Source organism: Haliotis rubra, unplaced genomic scaffold, assembly GCF_003918875.1.
Source record: "Haliotis rubra isolate DU_JTF1 unplaced genomic scaffold, ASM391887v1 Scf122, whole genome shotgun sequence".
NCBI classification, from domain to species: domain Eukaryota; kingdom Metazoa; phylum Mollusca; class Gastropoda; order Lepetellida; family Haliotidae; genus Haliotis; species Haliotis rubra.
In genome coordinates, this window is record NW_025765137.1 from 1,615,763 (window position 1) to 1,630,084 (window position 14,322).

At 39.9% G+C, this 14,322-nt stretch overlaps 1 protein-coding gene and 1 long non-coding RNA gene across 2 annotated transcripts; both read left to right on the plus strand.

Moving 5' to 3' along the window:
- The first annotated feature begins 228 nt into the window (after positions 1-228).
- On the plus strand, positions 229-2,773 carry LOC124265886. The gene is made up of 2 exons (XR_006895576.1): positions 229-424; positions 679-2,773. It is a non-coding gene; the product is annotated as an uncharacterized LOC124265886 (long non-coding RNA).
- Positions 2,774-4,584: 1,811 nt separating this feature from the next.
- Positions 4,585-13,012, plus strand: LOC124265916. The gene is made up of 4 exons (XM_046700760.1): positions 4,585-4,718; positions 6,212-6,536; positions 10,689-11,450; positions 11,902-13,012. The coding sequence occupies exons 1-4, from the start codon at positions 4,600-4,602 to the stop codon at positions 12,583-12,585; spliced, it is 1,890 nt and encodes a 629-aa protein (XP_046556716.1). The 5' UTR covers positions 4,585-4,599; the 3' UTR covers positions 12,586-13,012.
- The last annotated feature ends 1,310 nt before the right edge of the window (positions 13,013-14,322 follow it).

Consider the following 14,322-nt stretch of genomic DNA (forward strand, 5'->3'; position numbering starts at 1 on the left):
GAGTTTTTGTATACCGCTGACAACATATTGTAAGACAACATTTTAAATGATTTAACTTGAACTTTAGAATTGAAAAGATTGTTCAAGATAATTAAGGCATGAAATTCTGATAAAAATATTTCGTCTTGATTAAAGAGTAACATCACAGGTGTGTTTTAAACTGACAGTACATTTTTCTGTCAAAACAACAACAAAGTCTTCACCAGCTGAAACAACCTCAGTAACAGCAACCAGTCCAACGACAACCATTTCATCAAATGGCAACCCATCAACTGGCAGCGCATCATCAACCAACCCTGCAACTGGCAGCACATCATCAACCAACCCTGCAACTGGCAGCACATCATCAACCAACCCTGCAACTGGCAGCACATCTTCAACCAACCCTGCAACTGGTAGCACATCTACAAGGAACCCAGCAGATGTAAGTTAGTCAGAGAGCATCACAACTTTAGAATACCAAATACCCTTAAACATCGACCTTCGTATCCAAAGTTACAAAGGTACAGACGGTAGTCGTCAAAACTCGCCGAGTGTGAAAAAGATTCGATTGTCAATCTGTGAAACAAACGCCAGCTAACAAATAAAAAAAAATAATAATATACATGTATTTCATTCTGAATATTGACAAAAACTAACAATATGTTTTTGAGCACGTCTATCGTGATCTCGTTTCAGAACGCCGCAGTATCGCCAACAGCCTCGTTTGCCTTGTGGACTACCGTAGTCATCTCGTCTGTGATCACCCAGATATAGTCACATGACAAGGAGCAATGACGTCAATGAGCGAGATTCAAACATGACAGTCTTGGTTCACGAATAACAGCTTGTCATCAACTGTCCGCTACGAGTTCGGTGAAACCTCGTGTCATTAAATAGAACAAATCTCTACATAACACATATTGATTGTTCCATTGAACAAAATCTTTAAAAAATCTAAAACTGTACACGTCATTCGTGAACCAAGCTAATGCATAATTGTGGAAGTGTTTGACTTGCTATGACTTGACCGATCCTCGTTATAAAACATTATATTACAAAGCTGAACCTTGTTAACACGGGCAGTCTAAAACCATGAAAGAGTGAGTGAGTGAGTGATTTTTACGCCGCTTTTAGCAATATTCCAGCAACATCACGGCGGGGGACACCAGATATGGGCTTCACATATTGTACCCATGTGGGAATCGAACCCGGGTCTTCGGCGTGACGAGCGAACGCTTTAACCATTAGACTACCCCACCGCCCAAACCATGAAAGATTAGCAAATAAAGACTTTGTTAATAATTAAAATGATAAACAAACACGAAGTCACCAATATTTACATTTTTCTCGTCTTAGTGTACAAATGAACTTTGAAGCTCATCCATTTTTCTGCTAAGTCATTCCGCATAATGGCATGAAAATGGCTCAACGCAGCCTCAGGTAGACCAGATCTTTTACTTCAGTGCGATATCTCTCTGCTTGAACATCACCACCATAGTAGGTCGCCAGGTGAACCGAAATAAGTTGTGAGTGAGTATGGTCTTACAACGCTGTTAGGCAATATCAGTGTATGAAATAAGCCAATAGTCCAGCCAGACATCAGGGCCGGTAACTTCAAAATGTTACCAGCCCAAAATGGATTTAACCAGACCAAATATGTTGAATGGGCCTCACACATTGTACACATGTGAAGAATCGAACCCGTGTGTTGGGTATGACGAGCGAACGCTTAATCATTACGCTACCCGACCGCCCGAAATGAAAGATTCTCTGTTGTTTTTGGCCAAACAGATGTCAGATTTCTGAAACGATTCGACTTCATTTTTGTATCCCCTACAGTCGAAACATTTTCATATAATAACTGAAATCCACACAGAACATATATTCCTTCGATGGCGCACTCGTTTGGTTGTCGATTTTTTATGGGGCTCAGAAACGACCAGCTCGATGACATAAAATAATATAGTGACGTATAGATGTTATCTCCCTTTCTTGACCAGCTTGTGTCATTCCGTTATAAGAGAAGTGTTATATCACTCCCCAATTATACTCGTATTTCAGCTTCATTAAATGTGCTTGTCTGAATGCTTCGTCAACTGTTACCGAGAATTTTCAAACATTGGCTCGGATTAACTGATAAGGAACGTATGGAGTAACGAAGTGAAAAATCAGATTTCAATTTGATATGCCTGAACCAATCCATATAAATACAGCTCGAGATTCTCATGGAAGAAAGATGTCTGGATTAACAAGGTTCGAATGTATAATTGTCAGGATGATTCTCTAAAACGACCTTGCCAACACGGCTTTGTGACCCAATGCTTAACCTCCAGAGCCCCCGGATGTAAAATGAAACAAAGAAAATCTGTACATTATATGTAATATATACATGCACGTAGGGACATCAAGGAAATTATTCAGATGACCTCGTACAATGTTCGAAAGTGATCTGACTGTGGAAAAAAACATATTATCGGATGTAATATCATGAGGTCATCGCCTGTAGATATTCCTTTTCCACTTGTCCGTGTGACGTCATTGTCGGTAGATATTCCTTTTAGTCTTGTCCTTGTGACGTCACTGCCGGTAGATATTCTTTTCAACTTCCCAGTTTCTTTCACTTTTTGTTTTCTTTCAGACATACTCCTGTTAAATTATCTCCATTTTTATCTTTTCCGTCCAGAATTTCGAGATTTTCTGCGTAGCCTGTCACTTTTATGACCATATTACTCATTAATTTTTGTGTATTTTTTGTAATTGATATTTGGAATAAAATATATTTTTACACTTAGAAATCTTTTGTCCGTTGTCACTGTTTCCTGTCAGCACAATATCATATTTTTTCTGATAAGTTACTTACACTCGATTTGAAATGACAAAGGTGTCAAGAAATACATCGAGTTTCTTTGAAAATTTCACAATAGGTAATACTTGGACTCTCATCTATTTGTCGGAAAATACACTGCATGGCAAAAGAAAGTTCCCTCTATGTTCGATGGAGGTCAGAAATGAAACAAACAAGAACTGGTTGTCATGGTGATGTGTTTGTATCATAATCAGGGGCGGATACCCTATACTCCTCATCCTATGAACCCGTGAAGATCCGGATTAGAATTGATCTTCAGCAACTCATGCTTGTGGTAAGAGGCGACTAACGGGATCAGGTGGTCAGGCTCGCTGACTTTGTTGACACATGTCATCGGATCCCAATTGTGTAGAGCGATACTCCTGATGTTGATCATTGGATTGCCCGTCCAGACTCGATCATTTCCAGACCGCCGTCATATAGCTGGAATATTGAGTGCGGCGTTAAACAACAACCAAACTAAGCGTCGGCTATGTTAAATGCCTGCACAACGACCCCAAACACCCATTTGAACATTGACCCCATTACGGTGCTTCGACAACGTTATTTTGACCATCAGGTAAACGATGGAACAACGTTCGATGAACAATCTTTGCTGCGGAACGTACAGTCTGATAGCAAGGAGCGGGTGAGAGGGTGTCAATCAAATTGAACAATAATATGAGGTCTAAATATCTGGTTACATCACGATACCCCCCTGTCAGCCTCCTGATCCTCTGATGGGGCAGTCAACGCCATTCCTCGTGTAAAGCAGCTTCCAACTGGGCCAGGTTCTGTAGGGGGATTCCTTTGTTGCACACGACGACCAGTCATGTCCCAGATATGCTCCAAAGGGTTAAGATCGGCGCTCATTCAATCGTGAGATATGTCAAGGGGTGCTTAACTAAGTTCTTTGTGTGTGTATATATATATATATATATATATATATACTTTATATATATATAAAGTGAGTGTTGGAAGCCACACACGAATCAACCAAACTTATTGAATCGCCTCATCTGAAGAGGACAGACGTTTTATAAAGTATGCAAATCATATGCTTTGCAAATTGTTTAGCATACGATTTGTCTGAAGGAGAGTTCGAGACAACCTGGAATTCGACAACACGCGTTTCCGCGGTATGCACAGCGACTATAAACCTTCATAAATTAGTTTCCATGTGCATTGAATAATCCGTTTCGATTTTATAGTCATTTGATTTCATAACAAATAAATATTTTCCATTAGGTGTAATTCCTCATATACGTTTAAGTAAAAACCATGCAGCTGTTTACTATATTTGTATATTGCTTATCAGAGCTCCAAAACGCCTCGTGGTTGAAATTTCCGATCGTCACGCCGAAGACCCTGGCTCGATTTCCCACATGGGTACAATGTGTGAAGCACATTTCTGGAATTCCCCGCCGTGATGTTGCTGGAATATTGCTAAAACTGGCGTAAAACCACTCGCACTCACCCACTCCAAAACAATACATATAACAGGAACCCGCCCCTTCACGTTTCAATAGGTTGCGCGTCGGCCACAGCACAGATATTCCATGCAGATTTATCTCCCTTGTATCAATCACTTCAGTCGTTCCCAAGTAATATTCGACCTGATGCTTATTTGAGCACAAGGGAAAGTAAGCTCTATTTAAAAAATAAATAAATACATCATCTTTGCAACATCATTATCTTAACGGTTTGTAAAATAAGCGTAATACGTCGTAAATAGATCTCCTTGTGAGACTAGTTGTGCGGTCTATACAACTATGAACACAAAGCTTGATATAAAAATATATCAAGTTCCCGTTTATATTACGTCATTACCTGACAACGCGCAACAAGAAGAGTCACCTTGTAAAGAACCCCGGACAAGATTTAGACAGCGGTAAGTGTTCCTACACATCTGAATCTGAATCTTTGAGATACCATCCGACCAAGTCGTGTATGGAGTTCGCAGTAACGACGGTGGCAATGCCATTCATCGAGTGTGCGATCGAATATGTTGACACCGCGCACACGACACATTAACATAATAATGGCCTCCTACTTTCTCTCTATGCGTCTAATCCACGGTGAAAGTGTAAGGTAACACAACCGTCAATATGGAGTTTGATGCACGGAATACTTCCAGGTAATAAACCCTATATATGGAGGCACGACGCGCGCACCCACACATCGGCACACAAATAGCCGCGCACACACACACGCTTGGTATGAACCAAATCCATTGTACCCCGCCTCGAAGCAAAATACCGCGCGTTTTTTTCCATGTCAGTGACACGTGACACGTTAACCTCAGCTCAGTTGAACAAATGCTGTCTATCAATTGTCATGTTGCTTTAAACCTTTCTATTTCTAGATGCTTGTCTTTACGAATCAATGTCATTGAAATCAATGTATTTCTTTTCTTATTAATAAATCTATATGGGTTTATGAGAGTCCTTGGATCGGTGACCGTGTTTGGCAGCTTGACTCCTGCTAGTTTCTGGGACTTTCAGTCCTGCCCTACAACGAAGCACATATGATACATGTGGTCTCACCTTAGGCAAGAGATTCGAATCCCCACATGGGTACAATGTGTGAAGCCCTTTTCTGGTGTCCCCCGCCGTGATGTTGCTGGAATATTGCTAAAAGCGGCGTAAAACCAAACTCAGTCAGTCAGTTAGGCAAGTGAGTTTGTTAAAAATTGTCTGTTCACCCAGCAGAAAATGGGTACCCGGTGAGATGTCACGTGACTATTATCCTTCTAGCGTCTCACAGGCAGCTTTGGTTATCTGATTGTACGTTAGCGTTTTGGCGTGACACTCCGTGGCGCGGAATTCAGCCCATTACAAATGCCCTTATTATTTTTATTATTAATCATGTATGATGCTTATAAAAAATGAGCCATCATTGAGCTACTAGTGAACCGAATCACAGTAATGTCAGTTAACGAATTGACCTTGTAAACTTGTCGGATACAACCGCTTTGACTAAGGTTGACAACGTACATTGAGATCCGGAAACACGTTTACAATATTAATGTATATATGTATCTAACACATTTCATCCTGAGGACACATTTCTTCGTGTTTGTGCGTAAATTACTCACTCCCGAATAACAACGAAATTATGAATAAATTTTGCACATTTGGTTTTCTTTTTCAACATTATGGTTAAAATTATTTTTGCTTTGAATGATTATTGATTTTTCTGTGGGCTTCCAAAAGAGAAAGAGTTTTGTTACATTGTACATGTGCATAAACAGCCACAATAGGACCACAGTGACACATTCACACAGTAAATTAAATATTTATTTGGAGATTTTTCTTGTGATAAACGCGAGTTTAAACAACCACATACTGTTGTCTGCGAGTCCATGTATGACATTCTTTACAGAACCATGCAGACCGAGTCGGTTCCATACCAGCCAGGCATGACCTTGGGACGAGAATATGATCTGAAGAGCTACAGCTCAGGCCTGGACCTATTCACAGAGGAATCCTTGTCCAAAGTGGAATCTATAGATGGTCACAAGAATAGAGCACAGTATTCTGTCATCAAAAATGCACAAGACGTGAACAACGTGCTTGAAGTATCGGGGGAACTCTCACTCAAGGTCAAGGCTAACTTGGTCAAGGTTGAGGGAGCAGGAAAGTACCTGAAGGAGTGCACTGCTGATGAAAACTCGCTGGAAATCCTTGCTGTGGCTAAAGTTGAGACGGTATGTCAGTTTGGTAGTATTAATCGTATGACGGTAGATAGATTGGTAGCATTAATCGTATGATGGTAGACAGTTTGGTGGTGTTAACCGTATGACGGTAGACAATTTGGTGCTGTTAATCGTATGATGATAGACAATTTGGTGGTGTTAATCTATGGCGGTAGACAATTTGGTGGTGTTAATGGTATGACGGTAGACAATTTGGTGGTGTTAATGGTATGACGGTAGACAGTTTGGTGCTGTTAATCGTATGACGGTATGACAGTTTGGTGGTATTAATCGTATGACGGTAGACAGTTTGGTGGTGTTAATCATATGATGTTAAACAGTTTGGTGCTGTTAATCGTATGACGGTAGACAATTTAGTGGTGTTAATCGTATGATGGTTGACAATTTGGTGGTTTTAATCGTATGGCGGTAGACAGTTTGGTAGTATTAATCGTATGGCCGTAGACGGTTGAGTAGTATTAATCGTATGGCGGTAGACAGTTTTGTAGTATCAATCGTATGACGGTAGACAGTTTGGTGGTATTAATCGTATGGCGGTAGACAGTTTGGTGGTGTTAATGGTATGATGGTAGACAGTTTGGTGGTATTAATCGTATGACAGTAGACAGTTTGGTGGTGTTAATGATATGGCGGTAGACAGTTTGGTGGTGTTAATGGTATGACGGTAGACAGCTTGGTGGTGTTAATGGTATGACGGTAGACAGTTTGGTGGTGTTAATGGTATGATTGTAGACAGCTTGGTGGTGTTAATCGTATGACGGTTTACAGTTTGGTGGTGTAAACGGTATGGCGGTAGACAATTTGGTGGTGTTAATGGTATGACGGTAGACAGTTTGGTGGTGTTAATCGTATGGCGGTAGGCAAATTGGTGGTGTTAATCGTATGACGGTAGACAGTTTTGTGGTCTTAATCGTATGATGGTATGACAGTTTGGTGGTATTAATCGTATGACGGTACGCCAGTTAGATAATACTAATCGTATGACGGTAGACGGCTGAGTAGTATGAATCGTATGACGGTAGATAATTTGGTAGTATCAATCGTATTGCGGTAGACAAGTTGGTGGTATTAATCGTTTGATGGTATGACAGTTTGTTAGTATTAATCGTATGACGGTACGCCAGTAAGATAATACTAATCGTATGATAGTATGTCAGTTTGAAGGTATGAATAATGTTGTTGTTTTTAAAGAAATAACTGACTATATCTTTGATTAATTTCTGATATCCAAAGTAGAATTAATGATATATTTAGATGTCACAAGAAAATATTTCGCGATGTCTCTAAATGTGTTTATGATATCAATAAAACATCTTAAATTCAAATGTCTTATAATAATGTATACATAACCATAAACGCAAATACGTTGTTCACAGATATAATTGAAACGATGTATAATTTAATTTGAGATATCTTTGATTAAATTCAAGATAGCTTTAGTCCCGTCTGATACCGCTGGAAATGCCAAACTGTGGGAATTGAGCTTCGTGTTAGTAGAGTTTCGTACCCTCTATGTTTCTTTATGTTCATGATCATAAACAAACATAGAAGGTACATCAACCCATTCTACACGTTCGAGGATATAGGGGGGTCCGCTGGCATGCTCCTCCGTGGATTTTTTTTATAATTAGATGCTCTCAGATACAATTTCCTGCTTTCTGAAGGTAAAATGACTCCTTATATGTAATCTCCAATTTTGCATACAATATTATCTTTTCCTGCTACGTTTGACCAATTTAAAAAAAATTGTAGCATCTGTACATAATGTTCTGAACTAAACTTTATAAATATACATACTAGACATATCTGTGTATATGCAAAACAACTTTTTTGTTCAGTTTAGGTATTGATATACAATGGTTGTATTATTAAATTCAGTTGATAGTCGAACAGTTGAGAACTTGCACATGTGATTTACATCATATACATGATATCTTCAGGTTTGTTCAGGTCGTGTGGATTGAATCCTTTTTCCAATTGAGTCTTTTGTTCGTTAATTATCATTAGGTATTCAGAGAGGGGTGGTGTGTGTGTGTGCGGGGGGGAGGAGGAGGGGGTGTTAGTCGTGTGTGTGTGTGTGTGCGTGCGCGGGTGCGTGTGCGTGTGTGTTTAGTCTAGTGGTTAAAACGTCCGCTCGTCACGCCAAAGACCTGGGTACGATTCTCCACATGGGTACAATGTGTGAAGCCCATTTTCTGGTGTCCCCCGCCGTGATATTGCTGGAATATTGCTAAAAGCGGCGTAAAACGAAACTCACTCAGTTTATAGGGTTCCGGGTATATATGTATGTATATATATATGTATATTTATTGATTTTAGTTGCAATCAGGTGTAATTAGGTGTATCAGTCTGGTACCGATCATCTGAAAGATGCGCTGCCCGCAGTCTTTGCGTCATTAATTCAGGTGTGGATTTCAGTGCTGCGGTGGGGGTATATGGCACTCAAAAGAGTGTTATATCAATACTTTGATGTACAAAAAATAATTTGTAAAAGGATTCTACGGCCCTGAACATTCACCTGAGGAAAAACGTCCCAGCCAGCACAGGGAAACGACAAACAAAACAAAACTGAAACAGGCTATAGCATGCTAGTCCATGGGATTGCAATGTTGTTGGAAGCGCTCATACGTGAAACCTCCCACAAGGTAGTGGGTATAGTCCGTATATAAATTGTTAGTTACATTACATTGTGGAGAAATTTGTGGAGACTCTCATAGAAATAATACTTCCACCGGTCAGTCGGTTTCATGTTCCTCTTTGACTTTGTGTCAAGATTTGTGGTTTATGACGTCTGTGTACCTTTTGTATTCAGTAGTTTGAATAAACAAGTTATTCCACGAATCATAACTGGCAACAAAGGAAAACTCGGTTATAAGCGTGAGGTGTAAGACTGGGATACAATGCTCTAGGCCCCAATTATAGAATTTCATCTCAACGCTGTGAACGACTTAAATTCCCTGTCGCACCTGCACCACTCATTATGAATTATTACTACTTATTATTAAACATTAATAATGAAGTATTAATTTCAATACTAAGACATTGGTTGATAAAAATATGCACGTATAATAACGTAATTCATGACACGATTAGTAATAATAATTAAACTGGAAGTAAAATATAAGAGTAATGACTTCAATATTAGACTGACTGAGTATGGTTTTACGCCGCTTTTAGCAATATTCCAGCAACATCACGGCGGGGGACACCAGAAATGGGCTCCACACATTGTGCCCATGTGGGGATTCGAACCCGGGTCTTCGGCGTGACGAGTCAACGCTTTAACCATTAGGCTACCCCACCGCCCCCCTTCCATATTAGAACGGAATACGAAAGTAAGGCCTGAAATGCTTGGAAAATGCTTTTTGGCTTCAATATCGACACAAGATAAAAACACATATATGATACATGTACGACTCTACCTAGTTGGATATTAAAGCTCAGATGAAAAAATGCACTCGAGGGGTGACTTCACAGGAGGAAGTTTTGACATTTTAACAACATTCGTAAATATTTTAAGTACAAACTGTAGTTTTGAAATACAGACTATAATTATTCATATATCCTCAACTAATGAAATTACATAAATGATTGTAATTTTTTTATTTTTTAACATCTGTATGTGAAATAGATGAAACTCTTGTAGTAGTTATATTCAAAATAATTACGACAAAAAGTCTTAATTCAAATCGCATAGATAATCTTGTTCACCCATAGAAGTGTCACTTCGTGTATAAGCATTGAACTGGCAACATGCAACTTGATATCTCTGCAGAATAATTAATTTCAAATTTATACCAGTATTTCATACCGGAGAAACAAAGGGGAGAACCACTCGTCAGCTATGACAGGGTTACTTTAGAATGAGTAAAGCCCTTAATTAGACATATAATCAGGTTTACAAAGTTGTAAACAAATCAGTTACCTCAGGGTCGTGTCAAAATCAAAACCAGGTAGGAACCACAAACTGGAAAAAAAATGTCGAAATAAATGCTTTGCCATACGTATATTACCTCCTTTCTCGTAATGTACAATCCGAGTCAGTTTCTAAGATCCAGTGCACACCGACATATAAGTATAAGACATTGACAGCATCTTCAGTTTGTCAAAATAAGGATTGTTTAAAATGAATTTCTATTACAGGTAACAGAAACCATGAAAGAAACTAAAATTAGACCAGGTGTAAAGAGCAAACTCCAAGGCACCCATTTCGTCCGAAGCATCACATATGGAGGGGAACTGCTGGTTAGAATATGGATCAAGAATTCAGACAAAAGACAACTGGACGAAATCAAGGCTGATTTGACAGGTAACTTATCTTTAAATGGCATTGTGGATGCCGGAGCCAAAGCGAAGTTCAAGCAACTGGAAAAGGACTTAACCAGTAGCTCGGAGATGAACATCAGCTACTTTTCAACAACACCAAGCAGCCAGGTGCCAAGAGATATTGATGGAATGCTTCAAGTGCTGGATAACTTTCAACATGAAGTAAAGAAACAAAATGATGGGAAAGGATGTCCAATTAGGTGTGAGCTTGTACCTTTGAAATTCCTTTCCCGCAAGCTCCCAGACATGATCAGGGACAAAGGCCTGGAGGTTCTTCTTGAACAGCTAGAGACAAATTTCGATGACCTCCTCGTGGCAAGGGCGAAGTTAGATTCATTTCTTGGAGACATTGATACTGAACTGATAGAAAGTCAGGAAGAAGAGGGTGGTGGCATTGACCAGCGGCTCAAAGAAGTGTTACGGATCTACCAGAAGGTTGTAGCAGAACTTGACCTCAGCAAGAGGAGGAGAGGATCGGAACCAATTGAACAAGCCTTCAAAGTCTATGACTCTAAAAAGAAATTAGGTGGTTTCAGAAAGGAAGTTTCGAGGTTTATCGCTAAAGTTAGATCACCCAAGGTAAGTATGAAAAAGGGAATGCTCTGTTAAATGCCTACAAGATAGATACGTTAGATAAGGATTTACAAGATAGTTGTGAAGTAGAAATGGTCATAGTGCAAAACTCTATATAAATGCAGTTAAAGATGTTTGTATCATTTGAATAGCCGTGTATATTTATCTGCAGAATACTGCGCGGATTGCAACCATCTTTCAAACAATACTTCTGATTAGCTATTTGTAAAAGCATTGCATTCCTCCTGAAAAGGACTCAGGCACCATTGTTTAAAGAGATTCTTTCTTTAGTCATGTGAGGATGTGATCCAAGGCCCTTCCCGATTACATGCAGCTACCTATCCGTTCTCTGTGTCCTTGACCTTTACGACACAGTGTATCATTGAAAGCTGTAACGTCATGGAACTCTTAATGAACTCAAAGTGAGCTACGACTTATGTTAAAGTTAATGTTTCAGGAGAAAAGTACACCCGTGGCAGATCTACCACAAGGGGGCCCTCTGGATATCATTTTGGTGGGCAAGGCAAATCGTGGTGCCAGCACTACGGGAAACACCATTTTTGGACAAAAGAAGTTTTTCAGCCAAATACCAACAGAAACTATGATTTCTCCGTGTCTGAAGATCAGCGATTCAGTTGGGGGACGTGATCTTAATGTTGTGGATTATGGTGGGATGGTTGATCAGGCTCTGACTAGGAATATGATGAGCATGCTTAATCAGTCAGGGATGTGGTTCCCCCGCGGTGTTCATGTAATTCTGTTGGTTATGTCTGCCATCGAGCGCCTGAGCAAGGAAGAAATTTCTGCAATAGAGTCACTCCGTCAGTCGGATCAGAACATCCTTGGGAAATATGTCATCTGCGTCTTTACTCACGGAGACTCATTTGACCGCCAGATGGAACTGGATGGAAGGTCGCTAACATTTAGCCAGTACATAGAATCTGTGGGAGGTCCAATGCAGAAGCTGCTGCAGGATTGTCATAACCGTTACATCTTATTTAACAACGCTGAAGCAGATCCTGGGAAGAAGAGAGAAAGGGTCACTGACCTAATTAGACTGATTGACATTCTTATCAAAGAAAATGGGGAAGAGAAACTTTCTCTTGACCCTGACAATGTATCCGATGACGATGACTGTTAAATCTTGGCTCGATTTTGAGGATAAGAGTTTGACCTTTGGTTTAATGATTTAATTTGAATATGGAAAGTGTTGGGGATACACACAAGTTTCGACGTTGCCAATAGCTTTCAGCAGTTATGATGTATTTAGCTCATTGCCAATAGTATTTAGGAAATCATGGTCACCGCATTTTCTCTAAAAAGCCTGACATTTTATTATCACTGTCTGAAGCAGTGGGCGGTGGGGTAGCCAAGAGGTTAAGGTGTCAGCTCTTCACGTCGACCCGGGTTCGATTCCCCCGTGTGTATAATGTGTGAAGCCCATTGCTAGTGTTCCCAGCTGTGATTAGAATGTTTCTAAAAGCGGAGTAAACCATACTCACTCACTCATTGACGCACGCACGCACTCACGCACTCACTCACTCAGTACACAAGTCAAAACATTGATTACACAACAGTCTCGTTTCCTGCTGACTGGGTTTCGTCCTATTGCTCAACATAGTACAATAACCAGTCCAGAATTTTGAGACCAATTCATTCAACTGGATGTATAAATATTAATCAGTATTATTTGGCAATCTGGAAGCGAGGCTCTGCCGCTAGAAACGTTTGGCGGTCTGGTACGGACTTGATATTATATCAATCACATTGTGCGTTACAGAACCCATAACAGGTGTCACCAGTGAGCCAGATGAATTGTGAATCATTTTACGACCTCATCAAACAGGGGCAGTCTGTGAATTCTTAGTTAAGGTCATGCTGCCTAAACCTAGATATAAAATATAGAAATACGATGTTATTAAAGTTTAAAATTAAAATTAACTTGTAAATACCATTTTCTTATGAAACAAGGAATTTGAATTCAGTGTAACCATAGTTGTTTGTGGTGTCTCTTTTCACTTTCACACGAGAAACTTCGGATCGGCTGAAAAGTAGCTCATTGTCTGAATAGGTTAATGAGACTCATGTTCGGTTTGGTCTTTAGAAGCCAGCCCCATTAGCCGTCACTGACGTTATCTCCAATGAATTTCCCCATCTCAGTGTTGTCATTATGCTTTTACCTGAAGGTCGATGGTTCGATCACCTGTCCGCGTCATGCCAAAAGAAATTCCTGGAAATGCAGAAGCCATAAATAAAGCAAGTCTAGGTTACCACAGGTATATGCATGTTCGTCTCTATGTGAGTTATATATATTATTTCACTTCATTTCACAGAGTATGAAGCGTGATAATCTTGATATTATATGTGATGTAACAGTGTCTCTGTTTACCACGATGTCACTTAATTGTTACCACTCTCTGGTGACCACTGGATCTCAATGGGATTCTTTCCTCGGTTATCTCCCTCTACCACATCGCCAACAGATAGCACCAATCACTACGGTCCTAAGTGTACTTCCTGTATATAAGTGCGGTTCAAAGTTTCTTGCATGGCCGATTTCAAAAGCGCAGCCATTACGATGCCTGAGACGTCGTGTTTCAGGATGCTGCAAAACAGATGGTTCGACGTGCCCGACAGGTCAATTCATGCTGAAATGGTGGTTGATTTTTTCGAATTCGAAGAAGCAACAAATCAAACAAAAGCAAGATGATGAAGCCGTCAACTCTCGCTAGTGTCGGTGTTGTGTGCTTCTGACCGACGAATTTCATTGCTGCAACTCATTTTTGTATGTACCACATATTTCGTATGCTTTAAAGTTTTAATAAAACGTTTGTTATGTTATTATTCCTGCCGGATCTAGTTGACGTGTAAACCAACA

Excerpts from the sequence above, each read along its gene's own strand:
- LOC124265916 (XM_046700760.1), top strand. The coding sequence starts at position 4,600 with ATGAACACAAAGCTTGATATAAAAATATATCAAGTTCCCGTTTATATT. Across the intron at positions 4,719-6,211 it reads CGGACAAGATTTAGACAGCG|AACCATGCAGACCGAGTCGG; the intron begins GTAAGTGTTCCT and ends CATTCTTTACAG. Across the intron at positions 11,451-11,901 it reads CTAAAGTTAGATCACCCAAG|GAGAAAAGTACACCCGTGGC; the intron begins GTAAGTATGAAA and ends TTAATGTTTCAG.